The sequence below is a fragment of the Alligator mississippiensis genome, chromosome 15, assembly GCF_030867095.1.
Source record: "Alligator mississippiensis isolate rAllMis1 chromosome 15, rAllMis1, whole genome shotgun sequence".
Taxonomy (NCBI): domain Eukaryota; kingdom Metazoa; phylum Chordata; order Crocodylia; family Alligatoridae; genus Alligator; species Alligator mississippiensis.
Window position 1 is genome coordinate 31,708,389 of NC_081838.1, and position 14,222 is coordinate 31,722,610.

At 45.4% G+C, this 14,222-nt stretch overlaps 1 protein-coding gene across 3 annotated transcripts; it reads right to left on the reverse strand.

Moving 5' to 3' along the window:
• Positions 1-215: 215 nt before the first annotated feature.
• Positions 216-13,489, reverse strand: LOC132245527 (olfactory receptor 5F1-like). 3 transcript variants are annotated; one of them, XR_009457264.1, is made up of 4 exons: positions 13,434-13,475; positions 9,242-9,331; positions 8,922-9,013; positions 216-299 (listed from the first exon to the last, which is right to left on the reverse strand). XR_009457264.1 is itself a non-coding variant. In XM_059718084.1 (3 exons), exon 3 carries the CDS (start codon positions 8,991-8,993, stop codon positions 8,064-8,066), a length of 930 nt encoding a protein of 309 aa, XP_059574067.1. In that variant the 5' UTR covers positions 8,994-9,013; positions 9,242-9,331; positions 13,434-13,475; the 3' UTR covers positions 6,164-8,063. The 3 variants fall into 3 exon arrangements, 2 of the variants coding, with proteins under 2 accessions (XP_059574067.1, XP_059574068.1); XM_059718084.1 differs by lacking the exon at positions 216-299 and having other exon boundaries at positions 6,164-9,013; XM_059718085.1 differs by lacking the exons at positions 216-299; positions 9,242-9,331 and having other exon boundaries at positions 6,164-9,013; positions 13,434-13,489.
• Between the last annotated feature and the right edge of the window lie 733 nt (positions 13,490-14,222).

The window sequence follows — 14,222 nt, forward strand, 5'->3', positions numbered from 1 at the left end:
TTCACACAGGGAAATACATTCACTGACAACAACAACACAGTTTCTTTACTCTTTTCTTTAACCTTAATTCACAGTTCCTACTTACATAGTAGGTCTGACAATTCTGGCAGCAAAAGGGTCGGATAGGTAAGCCTCAAGCAGCGAACAGGAAGACACACAGGCAGTCTCTCACTGAAAAGCCCCAGTAGAGATTTCAAAAGGTCTCTTACCTTAGTTTGGCTAGCCGGGGCATCAGTGAGGAGACGGTCTATATCTCAACCGATCACTTCGGGTGTCTCTATCCGAGTCATGACATCAAACTGTGGAAGAAATTAAACTTTGCGTTGTGGTTGTATTAGAATTGGCAGAGCCATCTAGGCTTATTTAAAGCTATACAAGTGGTCACAGGGAGAGTTCTCAAAGAACTCTGACTTCTACAAATTTACAAGCGTATTTATACTTTAGACAGTGAGAAAAGATGCAGGGTTCAGACAAAGCAACCTTGAGAGAAACAGAAAGATGTTGATCATTCGTTTGTCACACGTAAGCAGTTTACTTATTTAGAAAAAAACACTATGTTTTGGGAACAGTTATCAGCTTCTGGTTCGGCGGAAAGGAGGAGGTTAACATCTGCACACAGACAAAACAAGGCATGAAGGTTTTTCCTTATCTTAGAACATTTTAAAACAAAAAGCATCAGCATCTTTTTCTCTTCTCTTTCTCTCTCTTTTTAGTCAAGTAGGAGGCCTGGTTAAACTTATTTCCACACCTGTTTAAGATGCTGTGAATGACATGGGAAGATGATCCTGAGGCCTACATAGAGGCATTTGAAAAGACCTCCCTTCAGACTGGGTTAGATCACCCCCAGTGGGCGCTCCATTTTGGTGCTCTGATGATAGACCAAGCTCAAGCAGCCTATTGAGCCCTGTTGTGGGAGGATGCCTGAAATTATGACACCATAAAGGCTGCGATCCTATACAGGCTCGAGATCTCCCCACAGAGCCACAGACAGGCATTTTGAGCCCCAAAATTGAAAGAAGCCAAGTGGCCTCACAGTCTGCTGCAATACCTGTGGGATGCACTTAATAAATGGCTACCTGCAAGCTGGTTCAACTGGGAGGGGGTCATAGACCAGGTCTTGGAGCAATTCCTCTGGGACACCCAGGTGTGAATAAGGAGACACCAACCCTGGGCCAGTGAGAAAGCCCTCCATCTGGCAGTGGCTTTTGCCAGCTCAGAGAATGAGCAGGGCCACAGATGAGACCTCCATGCCCCAATGGGAAGCATGGCCAGAGAAGAGGAGAGGTGAATGGGTCCACAGAAGGGGACACTGAGGGGTGTCGTCTGTGGATGAGCCATTGTGGATGAGCCGGGCATATCACTAGAGAATGTGGTCTGGGCCTTAGCAAACTGGGTCATGGGTTGACTACATTCACCCCACCTCGAGAAAGGGGAAAGGAAGTAGACCCAGGTGAGGCCATGGACTGTAGCTTTGGTTCCGTCTTACATGAAAGAGGATGGGGCTGTCCTGTCATGACAGCTTGGATCAGGGATAGGGCAGTAAGGGCAACCCTAGACATGGGATGCTCACAGTTCCTTCTTTAAGCAGACCTGGCCCCATGGACCTTTGGTAATGACTTACATACTGGGTGGCGAGATGTGTTTTCAGAGCTGCTATCTTCCCTTGAAGGTGATGGAGTTCCAAGGTGAACCACAAGTCGGCTTGGCACCAGCTCTGGCCTGTGAGATGACCCTGGGATGAGAATGGGGGCTGTTTTACATGGTACTAGAATGTGTACGAGTGACTGAGGAGGAGAGAAAGCAACTAAGAAGTGGAGAAGGCTGGTCCAGAGAAACTCCCCCTCCACAGATGGAAACAGCCTGAGACAATATCAACATGGAAGAGGTGGCCAGTGTGACACAGTTTCACCAGGCTCAACAGGAAGATCTGGATGCTGATCAACGACGAGAACTGAAGGAAGTAATAGAAGCCTTCCGGGATGTGTTCCAGGAAACCCCAAGGCAAGCACAGGAAATTGAGCATGAGTTCAGAACACCACCTGGCACACTAGTCAGGGAGTAATGGAAGCCTATTACCCAACGATTGCAGCAGGAAGTACAGCAGGAGATTGAAAAAATGCAGGAGCAGGGAATTATCTGGCCATCCCGAAGCCCATGGCACAGTCCAATTGTACTGGTGGTCAAACCTGATGGGTCACTCCGCTTGTGCATAGACTTATTAAATGCATAGAAAGTTAAATGCCTTAGTGACCGTCAACACCTTCCCCATGCCACATATTGCCCACCTCATTGAGAGAATCAGGGAAGGCAGACTCCCTGACCATCGAACATCGACCTAGCCAAAGGATACCGGCAAATCCCAAGGCAAGCCACTGACTGTGCCAAAACTGCCTTCAGGACCCTTTGAGGCCTGTTTGAATTTGTACGCATGCCCTTTGGGCTGAATGGCATGGCAGCCACCTTTCAGAGGCTTATGGACACCTTATTGACACCACACATGACATATGCGGCAGCCTATATCGATGACATCATCATCTTCACCCCCAATTGGAACCGGCACGTCAAGGCCCTGAGAACACTCCTGGGAGAGCTTCAAACAGCTGGGTTGACAGCCATTCCAAAAAAATGCAAACTGGCAGGGACAGAAACAAAGTGCTTGGGGTTTCAGGTAAGACAGGGAACCATCCGTCAAGGTGGAGGCCATACAACAATTTGAAGAACCACACAACTGTCAACAACTCCGTTCCTTCTTGGGGCTCATCAATTATTATCAGAGGTTCATACCACATTTTGTGGGTCTTTTGCCGCACCCCTCACAGATGTGCTCAAAGGGGGACCAGCAGCAGTGCTAAAGTGGACGTCTGAGATGAGAAGGAGCTTCAAGGATCTGAAGGAGGCAATGTCATGACATCATGGTACACATTCCTGGTTTCTCTGCCCCTTTTATTTTGTAGATGGATGAATTGGGCAGTGCGCTAGGGGCTGTACTGCTGCAAAAATGGGGGGAAGATGAGCACCCGATCACCTTCACAAGCCATAAACTCAGCCACGCCGAAACCAGATATGCCACAATCGAAAGGGAGTGCCTAGTGATATGCTGGGCGATAGAATATTTTAAATATTTGATGGGGTGGGAATTCCTGGTGGTGACAGATCATGCCCCACTGCAGTGGCTAACCAGGAAACAAAGTGAAAATACCCATATTACTCATTGGGCTCTGGCTCTACAACATTTTAAGTTCATGGTAATGCACTGTCCCAGCAAGGATAATTTTGTAGTGGATTTCCTCTCTAGATGTTGCAGCTCAGTGGAGCCTGCTGAGAAGGCACATCAATCTCATGAAGAGGAACATTAGGTCATTTGGGAGGCCATATGAGGGGTCCAGATGCCACAAGGCACCTTAAGGGGGGAGGTCTGTGGCAGCAAGAAGCCCCCACAGGCTCCAGAAGGGAGTGGGGGAAACCCCGTGAGGCCCACACTACACAAACTGACCCCTCCCCCCCGGGAAACTTACCTCTGAGAGTGCAGCCAGAGCTGGAACTGGAGCAGGAGTGGTGGCCGCACAAGCTGGCGTTAAGCCGGCTCTTGAAACAACTGTTCTTGGGTTGGGGAAATGCCGGGCCAATCGTGGCAGCCAGAGACACTGCCGTGGGAAGATTGAAAAGCCCCACCAGTACCTGGCAGGGGAGAGTAAAGGGAGCATGCCAGCAGGGAGCACACCACGTGTGGTGAGGCTCCAGTGGCTGGCAGAAGCATTGCAACTGGCTCAGTGCTGGCATCCAGAACAGGAAAAGCTGTGTCCCTGTGTTAGGCTGGGAGGGAGGGGCTAGTTTCCCCCCCCCCCAGCTATCTACTTTCCAAGATCGTTGGAGGTGTTCCTCCCAGAGGCAAGGAGGAGGACACCAGAAAATGGAAGCCTAGCCCGTCAGCATCTGAGGCTGGAACTCCAGCTGTCATAACAGCTGGGCTAACCCACCGGAACCAATGCCGATGCCAGTCCCCTGGGGAATAGGGGTACAGGGGATAGCTGAACAATGCAGGCTGCACCCAATTGGCTGGCGAGTGGACGGGGTGTAGGGGAGGCGAAGCCCCATGGAACATCGCATGAAGACCGTAAGTACCTCTGTTTCTGGGTTCCCCAGGAAGAGGATCACCACTAAACCCCTCCTTTCATCCAGTAACACCAAGTCATGGAAGGAGAGCTGAGGGAAGGGGGTCTGTAGCAGGGCACTTAGGTGCTTGTTACTTGTAGAGCGGAGATACCTACCCAGGTGCAGGTTGCTAGGGCAACCAGAGGGAACTAGAGATGCACACCTGCCAGTGGTCAGCTGACCAAAAGGGGCAGGGTCCAACTCCCATATAAATTCCAGGCCTGAGGCCCAGAGAAAGTTGGCTGCCAGCAGCTAAAGGGGAAAGAGCTCTCCCAGAGCAAAGAGAGGGGAGAGGCCATTTTGCAGGTACAGTCTGAGCTTGGGGAAGGATGAAGCATCCCTGGTGTGGCTAGAATAATGTTGTAACTGGGTGACTTGGATTTATGTTATAGCCCAGGTGGTTGTGTTTTGTTTACTGTTCTGACCTGTGGCTTGGGTGAGGCTATTAGGGGAAGGAGGAGGCCTCATAGGGGACTCACAGTAGCGTGGGGACCCCAGCCCCAGAGCGGGGGCAGACATTGAGAAGCCCCAGAGTGGGGGCAGCGATCGACGAATGCCAGAAAGGGCGCAGCACTGGGGAGTGTGCTGACCCCGAGCACCAGAGAGGGCGCAGCATTGGGTGTGTGCTGACCCCGAGTGCCCAGTGAGGTGCAGAGCGAGACAAGGCTGTAGAGAGCCTGAGCGCCAATGAGGCAGAAGAAGAAAAGGCAGTGGAGAGCCTGAGTGCCGGTGAGGTCCAGAGCAAGACAAGGCTGTGGAAAGCCCAGGTGCCAGTGAGGCGCAGAGCAAGACAAGACTGTGGAAAGCCCAGGTGCTGGTGAGGCGCAGAGGGAGACAGGGCTGGAGACAGCCTGAGCGCTAGTGAGGCACAGAGCGAGACAGGGCTTCAGAGAGCCCAAGTACCAGTGAGACATCGGGCAAGACCGAACAATGTCCATTACATCATTGAGGCTTGGGGCATGGTAAAGGGGTGGTTGGAGCCATGCATAGCCCATAAGGCTGTGGTGCACAGAAAGAACATTACCGAACGTGGCCAGTGTATAGCAGGAAGCCATGGCCAAGAGGATGGAAAGGCAGCCTCCCTGTTATATATTTAACACCAAAGATGTGGTGGGTGAGAATTGAGGGTGCCCTTTTGGCGAACTTGGCATGGTGAGGGAATGTTAGGGGAGAGCACAGTGACCCCTAGGACACCATCCTGTTACAGGGTCCCGGTTGAGATGGACGGTATGGCACTCATCACGTCCCATCTTAGGCACTTTCATGTAAGAATTAAAATGCAACACATTATACACCAGGATGCATTAGTTTACAAACTCCAGGCCAAGCTCTTGAAACAACTGTTTAAGGCATAAATCAAGAAGTCAGCCATGCCTAAGCTGTAGTTTCAGTACTAGAAGTCTCTGAGGGATGTTCCTCTTATTAGATCTCAGGGTTTCTTGGGTAAAACTTATCAAACAGCCTTTTCCATACTAACACCTGCAAGCTCAAATAAGTCTATCAAAGTAAGAGCTAGACTTGTTTAAAGCAATTTAGTATTTGTTTGAGTATGGTCAACTGAGAGGAAAAATAAGGAGGATAACTCAACTAAACTTATGGAACAAAATGATGGACAGCTGCAGATCTAACCTTATTAGGGAAAGAGCAGACAGCCCTGTTGGAGAAGCCCAGCTGTGGGTATTTAGATAAGAAGGGAGTGTTAACTTAAAATCCAAAGAAGGAAGCAAACCTGGTAAAAGAGCAGTTTGCAGACGGGGTGAACTGTGACCCAGACAAGTTGCTACCAGAAAAGGATTATGCTATGTGCTAGGGTCAGACCCAAAGGGACCGTTGTACTTTCTACTTGGCAAGTTTTGTTTTGGAACTGTTTGAGACTTGTCTTGTATTCTTTGTGCCTCCCAAAATTTTAATTTTAATATATAGATATAGATAGATATGAAAGATTATGATAAAAATATGTATATATATTAAATCAGTGGTTTGAAACTTGTAGGATTCCAACCTCCTATTTTTAGGTTTTAAATGCCCTTCTGGAATTGGCTTTCTGTTGGGATTACAATGCCACTTCTAAATGCTGACATTTCCTTTAGGACAGTTTCCCCTAACTTGATATTGCTCTATTCTACAGATGTGTATATAATATAGGCAGTTAAATCAGACAGCCAAACCCTTTTATTTTGTTTAATCCTTTTTTTTTTTTTTTTGAGGAAAAAATTTCAATGACAGATCCCTAAAAGGCCAGACCACCCTGTTGAAGAGAGAAAGAATACTTTATTTTTAGATCGCCTCAAATTCTCCAAAAATAATGAACAGTTTGTGTGCACAGAAGGTTGAATGACCTTGTAATAGGTGTCCACATCTCATGTAAGGTCCATTGGATGTTTTAATTCTTCATGCATGTGCTCATTTTTTAATCACACACAAACTCCTGCAAGCTCTTGTGTGACATGCAAGAGACTACTGCTGTGGAATCTATACAAGAGAAAGACTGATGTTCATTGTCCTTTGGGGATGAAACTCTGTATTTCATTCCTAGGAGGGGGTTGATTCCAGCAGATAACTCATCCAGGATTATGTTGATACCTTGTCATTGACCTTCTGGCTTCAAGCCAGCACAACAGAGGTCAATCATAAAATGATATGGTCGGAAGAATCCTCAGGGGTCACCTGGACCACCCCATTGTACAAATTTAGGAATAAGATTCCTAAATGCTTATCTAGCCACTTCTTGAAAATCTCCAGTGAAGGAGATACCACAACCTCCCACTGCCTCACTATCCACACTCTAATCTAAGTTTCCTTCACTACAGTTCAAGAGGTGGAAATGTACTCTAGGATTCCAGCTTCATACTCATTTCTTTAGCCATCTATGCTCTGAGACACTCACTAAAATTAGCCAGCAACCCCTCTATTTCTTCGTTTTGGACAAACATGACAATTTTCTCAAATTACAAATTTCTTCCCCAGAACAGGTTTGTTTTTTTTTAAAATTTATTTATTTATTTATTTTTAATATCTGGTCCTAGCCACAGGCTTTTCAGTTATGCAGCCTTGGAAGCCATTATGGAAGAAAACATTCTTCTCAGTTACTGAAACTCTAAGACCTCGATGGTTCTGTCTCAGTATGTCCTTCTACATGGCACAAGAAAGACCCCCACATTTCAGTTAGTGAGCACTACAGAAGAACGTAGAGGAAAAAAAGGATAACCATCCAGTTCATTAGTCTCATTCATATCCCTTGTGGGGAGAAACCATGCATCTCACAACAAGTTTTACATACAACCCGTCACAGAAATAAACCCTGATATCCCCAGATTTTTTTTTCAGTTGAGAAAAACCCCTGCTGAACTTGTTGAACCATTTATTGTGAACTTTATTTGGCCATTGCTCATCTCCCAGACTAACCCCTGGCCATGTATCAAATCCTGACAACCTCCTTAGCGCACTTATTTTTATTATAGGATTTCTCGGAGGCTGCAACCATTGCCAGGAGCACAACGTTCTGAGGCTACCCATCCATATATTATACTGCATATTTTGCAATCATGTCTCTCTTAAATTGTTATCTTTTTGTTGACACTGGTAGCCAGGTCAAAAATTAAGCAGATATAGCTGGGAGGAGACATTTTTCTTGCTATTTCAGTGACTGGAACATTTTGGAGAGTGATGCATAGGATGGATTACAATTTGTTTTTGGTTTTTTTTTTCTTATGTGTCTCTGCCCCCTTCCCTCAAATATTTTGGTTTAAAGACTGAAAAGAGATCATTATTTCATTCATTTTACTATAGTAAGTATATTTACTAAGGGGGAAAAAAAAGAAAGGAAGAATGCCAAGTACTTCAAAAGAGTTTCCTTGTAAAGCAGAAATGCTCTTTAGAAAGAACTTTAATAGCCCAGCTGCTCCATGTGCTTATCCTGTTCTTCTGAAGAAATTTCCCAGGGCCTTTTTCACTTCTTGATTTCTTAGACTATATATTATAGGATTCAACATAGGTGTGATAATGAGATAGACCACTGAAATTAATTTCTCCTGATCCTGTGAGGTATGTGTGGTGGGTTTCAGGTACCTAAATAAAATTGGTACATAGTACATAAAAATCACAGTCAAATGGGAAGAGCAAGTAGAGAAAGCTTTGTGTTTTCTTTCCACTGAATGGAGTCTCAAGACAGCAGAAATTATAAGCACATATGAACTCAATGTGATGAGAAAAGCTGTCCCCCATAATGTTGCACCAACAGTGAAAATCACAAGCTGGTTGGTAAAGGGGTCACTACATGAGATCTTGAACAGTTGTGGGGGCTCACAGCTGAAGTGATTAATTAGACTGGGTCTACAGAAATGCAGATCAGTTATTAGTAGGGTATTCGTCAAGGAATAGAAAAATGCAGTTACCCATGCACCACTTGCCAGCTGGATGTGAACCCAACGCTTCATAATTGCAGTGTAATGCAAAGGATGGCATATGGCCACATACCGATCATAAGCCATTGCTGTAAGAACTAACCCCTCAACTGTAGCAAAAAACAGAAAGAAAAATATCTGGGTGATGCAGCCACTAAGTGAAATGGTTTTTCTCTCCACTAAGAAGGTATGAAGCATATTTGGGACAATGACTGAAGAATAACAAATGTCAATAAAAGATAAGTTACCCAGGAAAAAGTACATGGGGGTATGGAGGTGTGGGTCATTATGTACCACCAACATTATCACTGCATTTCCTAGCAGGGTAATTATATAAATAACAAAAAACACCAGGAAAAGGAAAACCTGGAGATGTGGAGAAGTGGAAAGTCCTAGGAGAATGAATTCACTCGCTGCTGTTAGATTTTTCATCACCATTTATTCTGGAGAGTTTTAGCCTGTAGAGACAAAAGTAAAATACAAATTCGAAATGTTGTCCACCTGCATGAGTTCAGTACCAGTTAACATTGTTTTGTTCACTTGCATTTTAAAAGATTTGTCGATTACAACATGATGGGTCAAATTCTCCTTCAAATTACACAGTGGTGAAAAATAAGGATCTTTCAGCTTCAAAAGAATCTCCTCAGATTCACATTAGTATTAGAAGAACAACATAGAACTGTTACCTCTCAGCTCCGTGTTCTTGGGGAACCCTGGCACGGGATGCAGCCTGTCCGACTCTCAAAGCATTTTCCCCTCCTCTACCTGAGCAAGAACTGATTACAAAATACAATGAAGATGCAGTGGGAGATGCACCTAAAGCTCTCCAGATAAGGGAGCAATTTCCCTGGTCTCATTGGCATCCAAGAGAGAATCAGATGACAGCTTATTTACATGGGAGATGGAGAACAGGAAGTCCAAAGCAGAGATCACAGTGAATTCAGGGATCAGAGAAATCAGGGGAGCGCTGCGTGATGGGGAATCTGCGCTCCAAATGTTATCAACCCACATTTACACACATCCAGCTCAGCATTTATCAAACCAATTCTAATCTGGATTTACAAAGGACTCCCGCCCCTCCCCCCCCCCCCCCCCATCCCTCATCTAACCAGAACTAAGCAAAAGTAAAGTTTAATAGGCATCTCGGGCCATACATTCCCCACTATGGGAGGCCTAGTTAAACTTGATTGACTAAAACTCGGCTGCCAGTTTAGGAAATGCTGAGGCAGAGAGACTAAGTCAAAGAGGGTATGGGCAACATCTGAACAATGGTTAAGGGTTCATCACAGCGTCCAGCCCATTGAAACCCTGACAGCAAATGTTGTCATACTTTTCCCTGTATGACTGGTGGAAGTCCTCCCCACAAAGTTTATGAACACTCCAAGTAATCAATCCCTTTTAGCAAGATCTGGAAAAGTCATGCTAAGCTGCAGCCTATTCACAACAGGTAAGAATACAAAACCCTGATGCTGCAAGCTATCTATTGTTTCTGGAGAAACAGTGAGGTATCCCATCCAGTATATCTCCTATCCATTTCAAGCTGGCTGCTAAGTGTCTGGTTACTCCTTAACCTCATGTTTTTCCTGGTTATTGATCAGTTTCTTGAGATATTCCAAACCAGAGAACCCCTTGTCAATAGAAAAGACAATGATTTACACTATTAAAAGAATGCTTTGAAGAAGCTGAACTGAGGCTATAAAAATTCCTAAAAGCAGCAACCTGTGTGCTTCAGGAAAAAAAAAAAAAAAAAAAAAAAAAAAAAAGTCTGACACCATCCGCTGTTGTTCTTGAGAAGCTGGAAGAAACAGATCATCTCTCTTCAAGGACTGTGCCAAGAACTTTACTTGTCAGCATTGCAACCCGAGTCCCTTGGACTGCTGAGGTCCCAGATCTCTCTCTCTCTCTCCTCTCTAGGCATAGATTTCTGAACCTGAATTGTGTTAGTTAAACTTGAGCAAAGTTTCCCAAAATACTAAATGAAACCAGGATAGTATTGCAATTGTTTGTGTTTGTTGTCCTTTGCATGTCTATTACTACTAGTACCATTATATATTTCATACACTTAGCAATAAATAACTTTTATAGTCAAACTGGTAGTAACTGGGTACATTTTTCCTTCTCTACTTCTTTCCCCACTTGCTCTGCAGCAACGCTTCTTTTACCTAAGCCAAAGATCCTGTGAAGACCAGAAATACTGTGGGGGTCTGCTCATCAAGAGGCTACTACTACTAGGACAGTCAGGGCAAAAGATTGGGACTTGCCGAGTTTGAAACACATAAGGGGATCAGCTTGTACAGGGTCATTGACCCAGTTTGGCTCAGACGTGCCCTAATGAACTGAATGCTGGCACATGAGGGTGTCAGCTGGACACTCAGCCTGATTCAGAGGTTTTCTGTTCACCTGTGTGCTTGTGTCTGACTGCATTTTTTTGTTTCCTTAATGAACTGATTCCTAGTATATGAGGGTGTCAGCCTGTCCATGCTGATCAAGCCAGCTGGGTCAGGCACGTCACGTAAATCTGTGTGTTTGTATGTGTATGACCGAGTTGATGACTGGAGGAACCCAGCCCCATTGAAATGGAGTCCTGCTAGATAGCTCCATTGGGGGTGAGGACTTGCAGGAGGGAGAGATACAGCTCCGTATAGAAACGCCAGCACACAAGCAGCACATTGACAGAATTATAGAGACCCTAGAAACACATCCCTAATAAATGAGCACACCCCGAAGTAATGGGCAAATCTGGTAACAGAACACATCCTTTCCCTCATTTATCCTTGTGCAAATTCAAAGTATCTGCATTTAATTCTCTGTAAGTATTCTGACACCTCTGGTTAAAACTACAACTCTGATGTTTTCAGTGGAGTTATATTCATGTACAGCAGCCCAGGTGATACTGCAGGATTTAGCTGAGGGATACTGGTCATCAAATCTGCTCTCAGCTCCATGGTTTGACATGAGCATTCTCTACAGTGAATCCTAAAGCTTACCCTGGGTTTAAATTGGTGTCAGAAGGATTTGACCCCTTCATTCTTTATAAATTATAGGCAGCCTTTTTTTGAGTTTAGCATTTATTCTTTCAAGTAAGGAATCACTGGGCAAAGTTCTCTTAGCCTGCATACCAAAGAGTCCAAGTAGCTGGTAACAATGGAATAGTTTATTTTCAACTGAATAGCCATAGCCACAAATGCAGTGTCAAAGATGGTCAGAAATTGCTCCCCACCGCCCCCCTCCCACCCTCCACAGCTTGAAAGCAGCTTTTCATAGGCATGCATTAGTTTACATTAATCTTTTACTTGGGTAAGGTTCCTTAAGTCAAGCAATTTCTTTTTAAGAGCAGAGTGAATAAGACCCCAGAATATCCTGGTGATCTAGGGATCTGCCAAGAAGTTAAACATTCAAAAACCCAAGATCTTGATTGTGGGTCTCTCTCCCACCATTACTTCTTGATATCAAAATGTAGTGACTTTTTTTTTTCCCTTTCCCTCCCTTCGCCACTCAAAATACATTTGAATAAATAAATAAACATGTTTTTAAAATACTTGATTTTGTTCCTCTGTGAAAGAGGAAAGTACTTAAAAGTTGAATTATATCCCATGATTGTCTGTCTTAGTTTTAAACTGAAAGGGAAAAACACCTACAATTTTATCCTCCCTGAAAAGAAGAAACTTGTTATTTACCTCCAGAATGTTGTCTGGTCATTGCTGTTGCTCAGGGACAGTTAGTAATCATCACATATGTAATCTGTGAGTTTTGCGGTTGTTCTTGTTCTGAAGAAAGAGGCTCTCCTTTCTCTCATTATTTATATTCTCCACAGCTTTCTCTTAATTAATCACCTTATCCTTCTCCAAAGGGAAGGATTGGAAGGTTTGTATTATGCTGAATGAACGCTCCTACAGGCAGAGCTCTGATTTTAAGAGCATAATGTTTTTTGAGTTATCACTGCTAAAACAGGACTTCTGGGGGAAGGTAGGTCACCACCTTTCTAAGGTTCTGGGTAACTTTATGGCTGAAACATTCGTTTTTGTGACGGGGGGGGGGCCTCCTTGGGGCCGATCTCTGTGGCCCGCCCACCTGTCCTTGGGCAACCGCCTGCTATCTCGCCTGCCATGCTTTGGTGTTAATTGATTCAATTACAGATGACAATTAAGCGGGAGGCTGCCCATTTTAGTGCCCCGATGCCAGGGGGCACTCTCTGTGGCTCCTATCCTCCCCAATACCGCAGCCCAAGCCTTGCAGATGGCATCTTGGTGTTCACATAATCACTGGCCCCACACTAGGCCCCAGAATCATCCACACAGGACCCCTCTATGATCCCTCCAATCAGGCGGCCTCTCCACCTTCATCCAGGCTACCTAGCCCCCCAAAGCCATTTTCCTCTCTCGGGTATGGTCCCCCTAGGACCTTTGGCCACTAGCCCTGGCCCACCTCCAGGCCAGTCAGGACCCCAGGCCCCCAGCTCTTAGGCATCCTTCACGGTGGGCCCCTGGCCCTTTTGACCCTCCTGGTCCTGGCCCCAGCTTGGGCCAGTCAAGGGTACTCTCTCCTTCAGGCTGGGTCTCTAGCCCCTCACTCTCCTTCCAGGCTCACTGCACTACTACCCCCTTTCTCCTGGGGTTCACCACAGCACCACACCCTCATCACTCTCTCTCTTGGGGTCCACCCTCTGGGCCCCTCCAACAAATGGGGTTACCCAGCCAGTGGTGGGAGCTAGGGGTTAAGGCACCCCAACCCACCTTTCACCAGGGTGGTAACTGGCTTGACATTTTCTGGGGGCTCCCACGCCACTAAGAGCCCCACCAAGCCACCCACTTGCAGCAGGGTGCAGTTTCAGGTCAGGACCAGGAGCTTCCTTACTAACCCCTTGCAGCTCCCCCTTACCTCCAGGTTGTTCTCAGCAGCCCTCCAGCCAGGCAATGTTACTACCTAGGCTCCAGTAGCTAAACTGCACTGTTTATATAGGCAGCCCTTGCCTCTAAAATGGCTGCCCTCATCAGGCACCTGGTGGCTGCCAGCTCCAGGCCCTTGAAGTGGCAGGCACATCCAGTGCCTCACCACAGTTTTCTGCAAGTGTCTATACTGCCCAAACTACTTTGGGAGCAACATTGTGCCTTTATGAGCCCAGAACAAGCAGTGAGTTGCCTTGATTTAAATGATAATTTAGTTACTAAGTTAGGTGCTTTGAAACTCTCACACCCACACTCACATCTTTGGTCACCTAAATGCCTTTGAAAATCTCTTAGCGTTGGAGTGATGTTGTACCTGCGATAGTCCAGGGACTATACAAGAGGCAAGGATTATTAGTTTTTATTTTTTGTGATATCATTTATTGAACCAACTGTATAGTCAAGAGAGATCTCAGACAAGCTCTTGGACCCAAGGTACCCTTCTTGATGTCTCTGGTCAGAGTAAAAAAAAAACAAAACAGATTTGGGAAATGTGTGTGTTCTATAGGCCAGATGCAGAGATGCAAATTATTTTTCTAAAGGGGTTTTAGGCTGAATTCACATATCTAAAGCCAAGGAAATCCTGGATTTCATTGCATGGCCTTCAGGGGAAAGACATGATTATCGTAAGACAGGAAAAAAATACCAAAACAATATGTAATGATGTAAACATACTCCAGTATGAATCCACTTAAATCTATTTAACAGCAGATACCACTGAAAG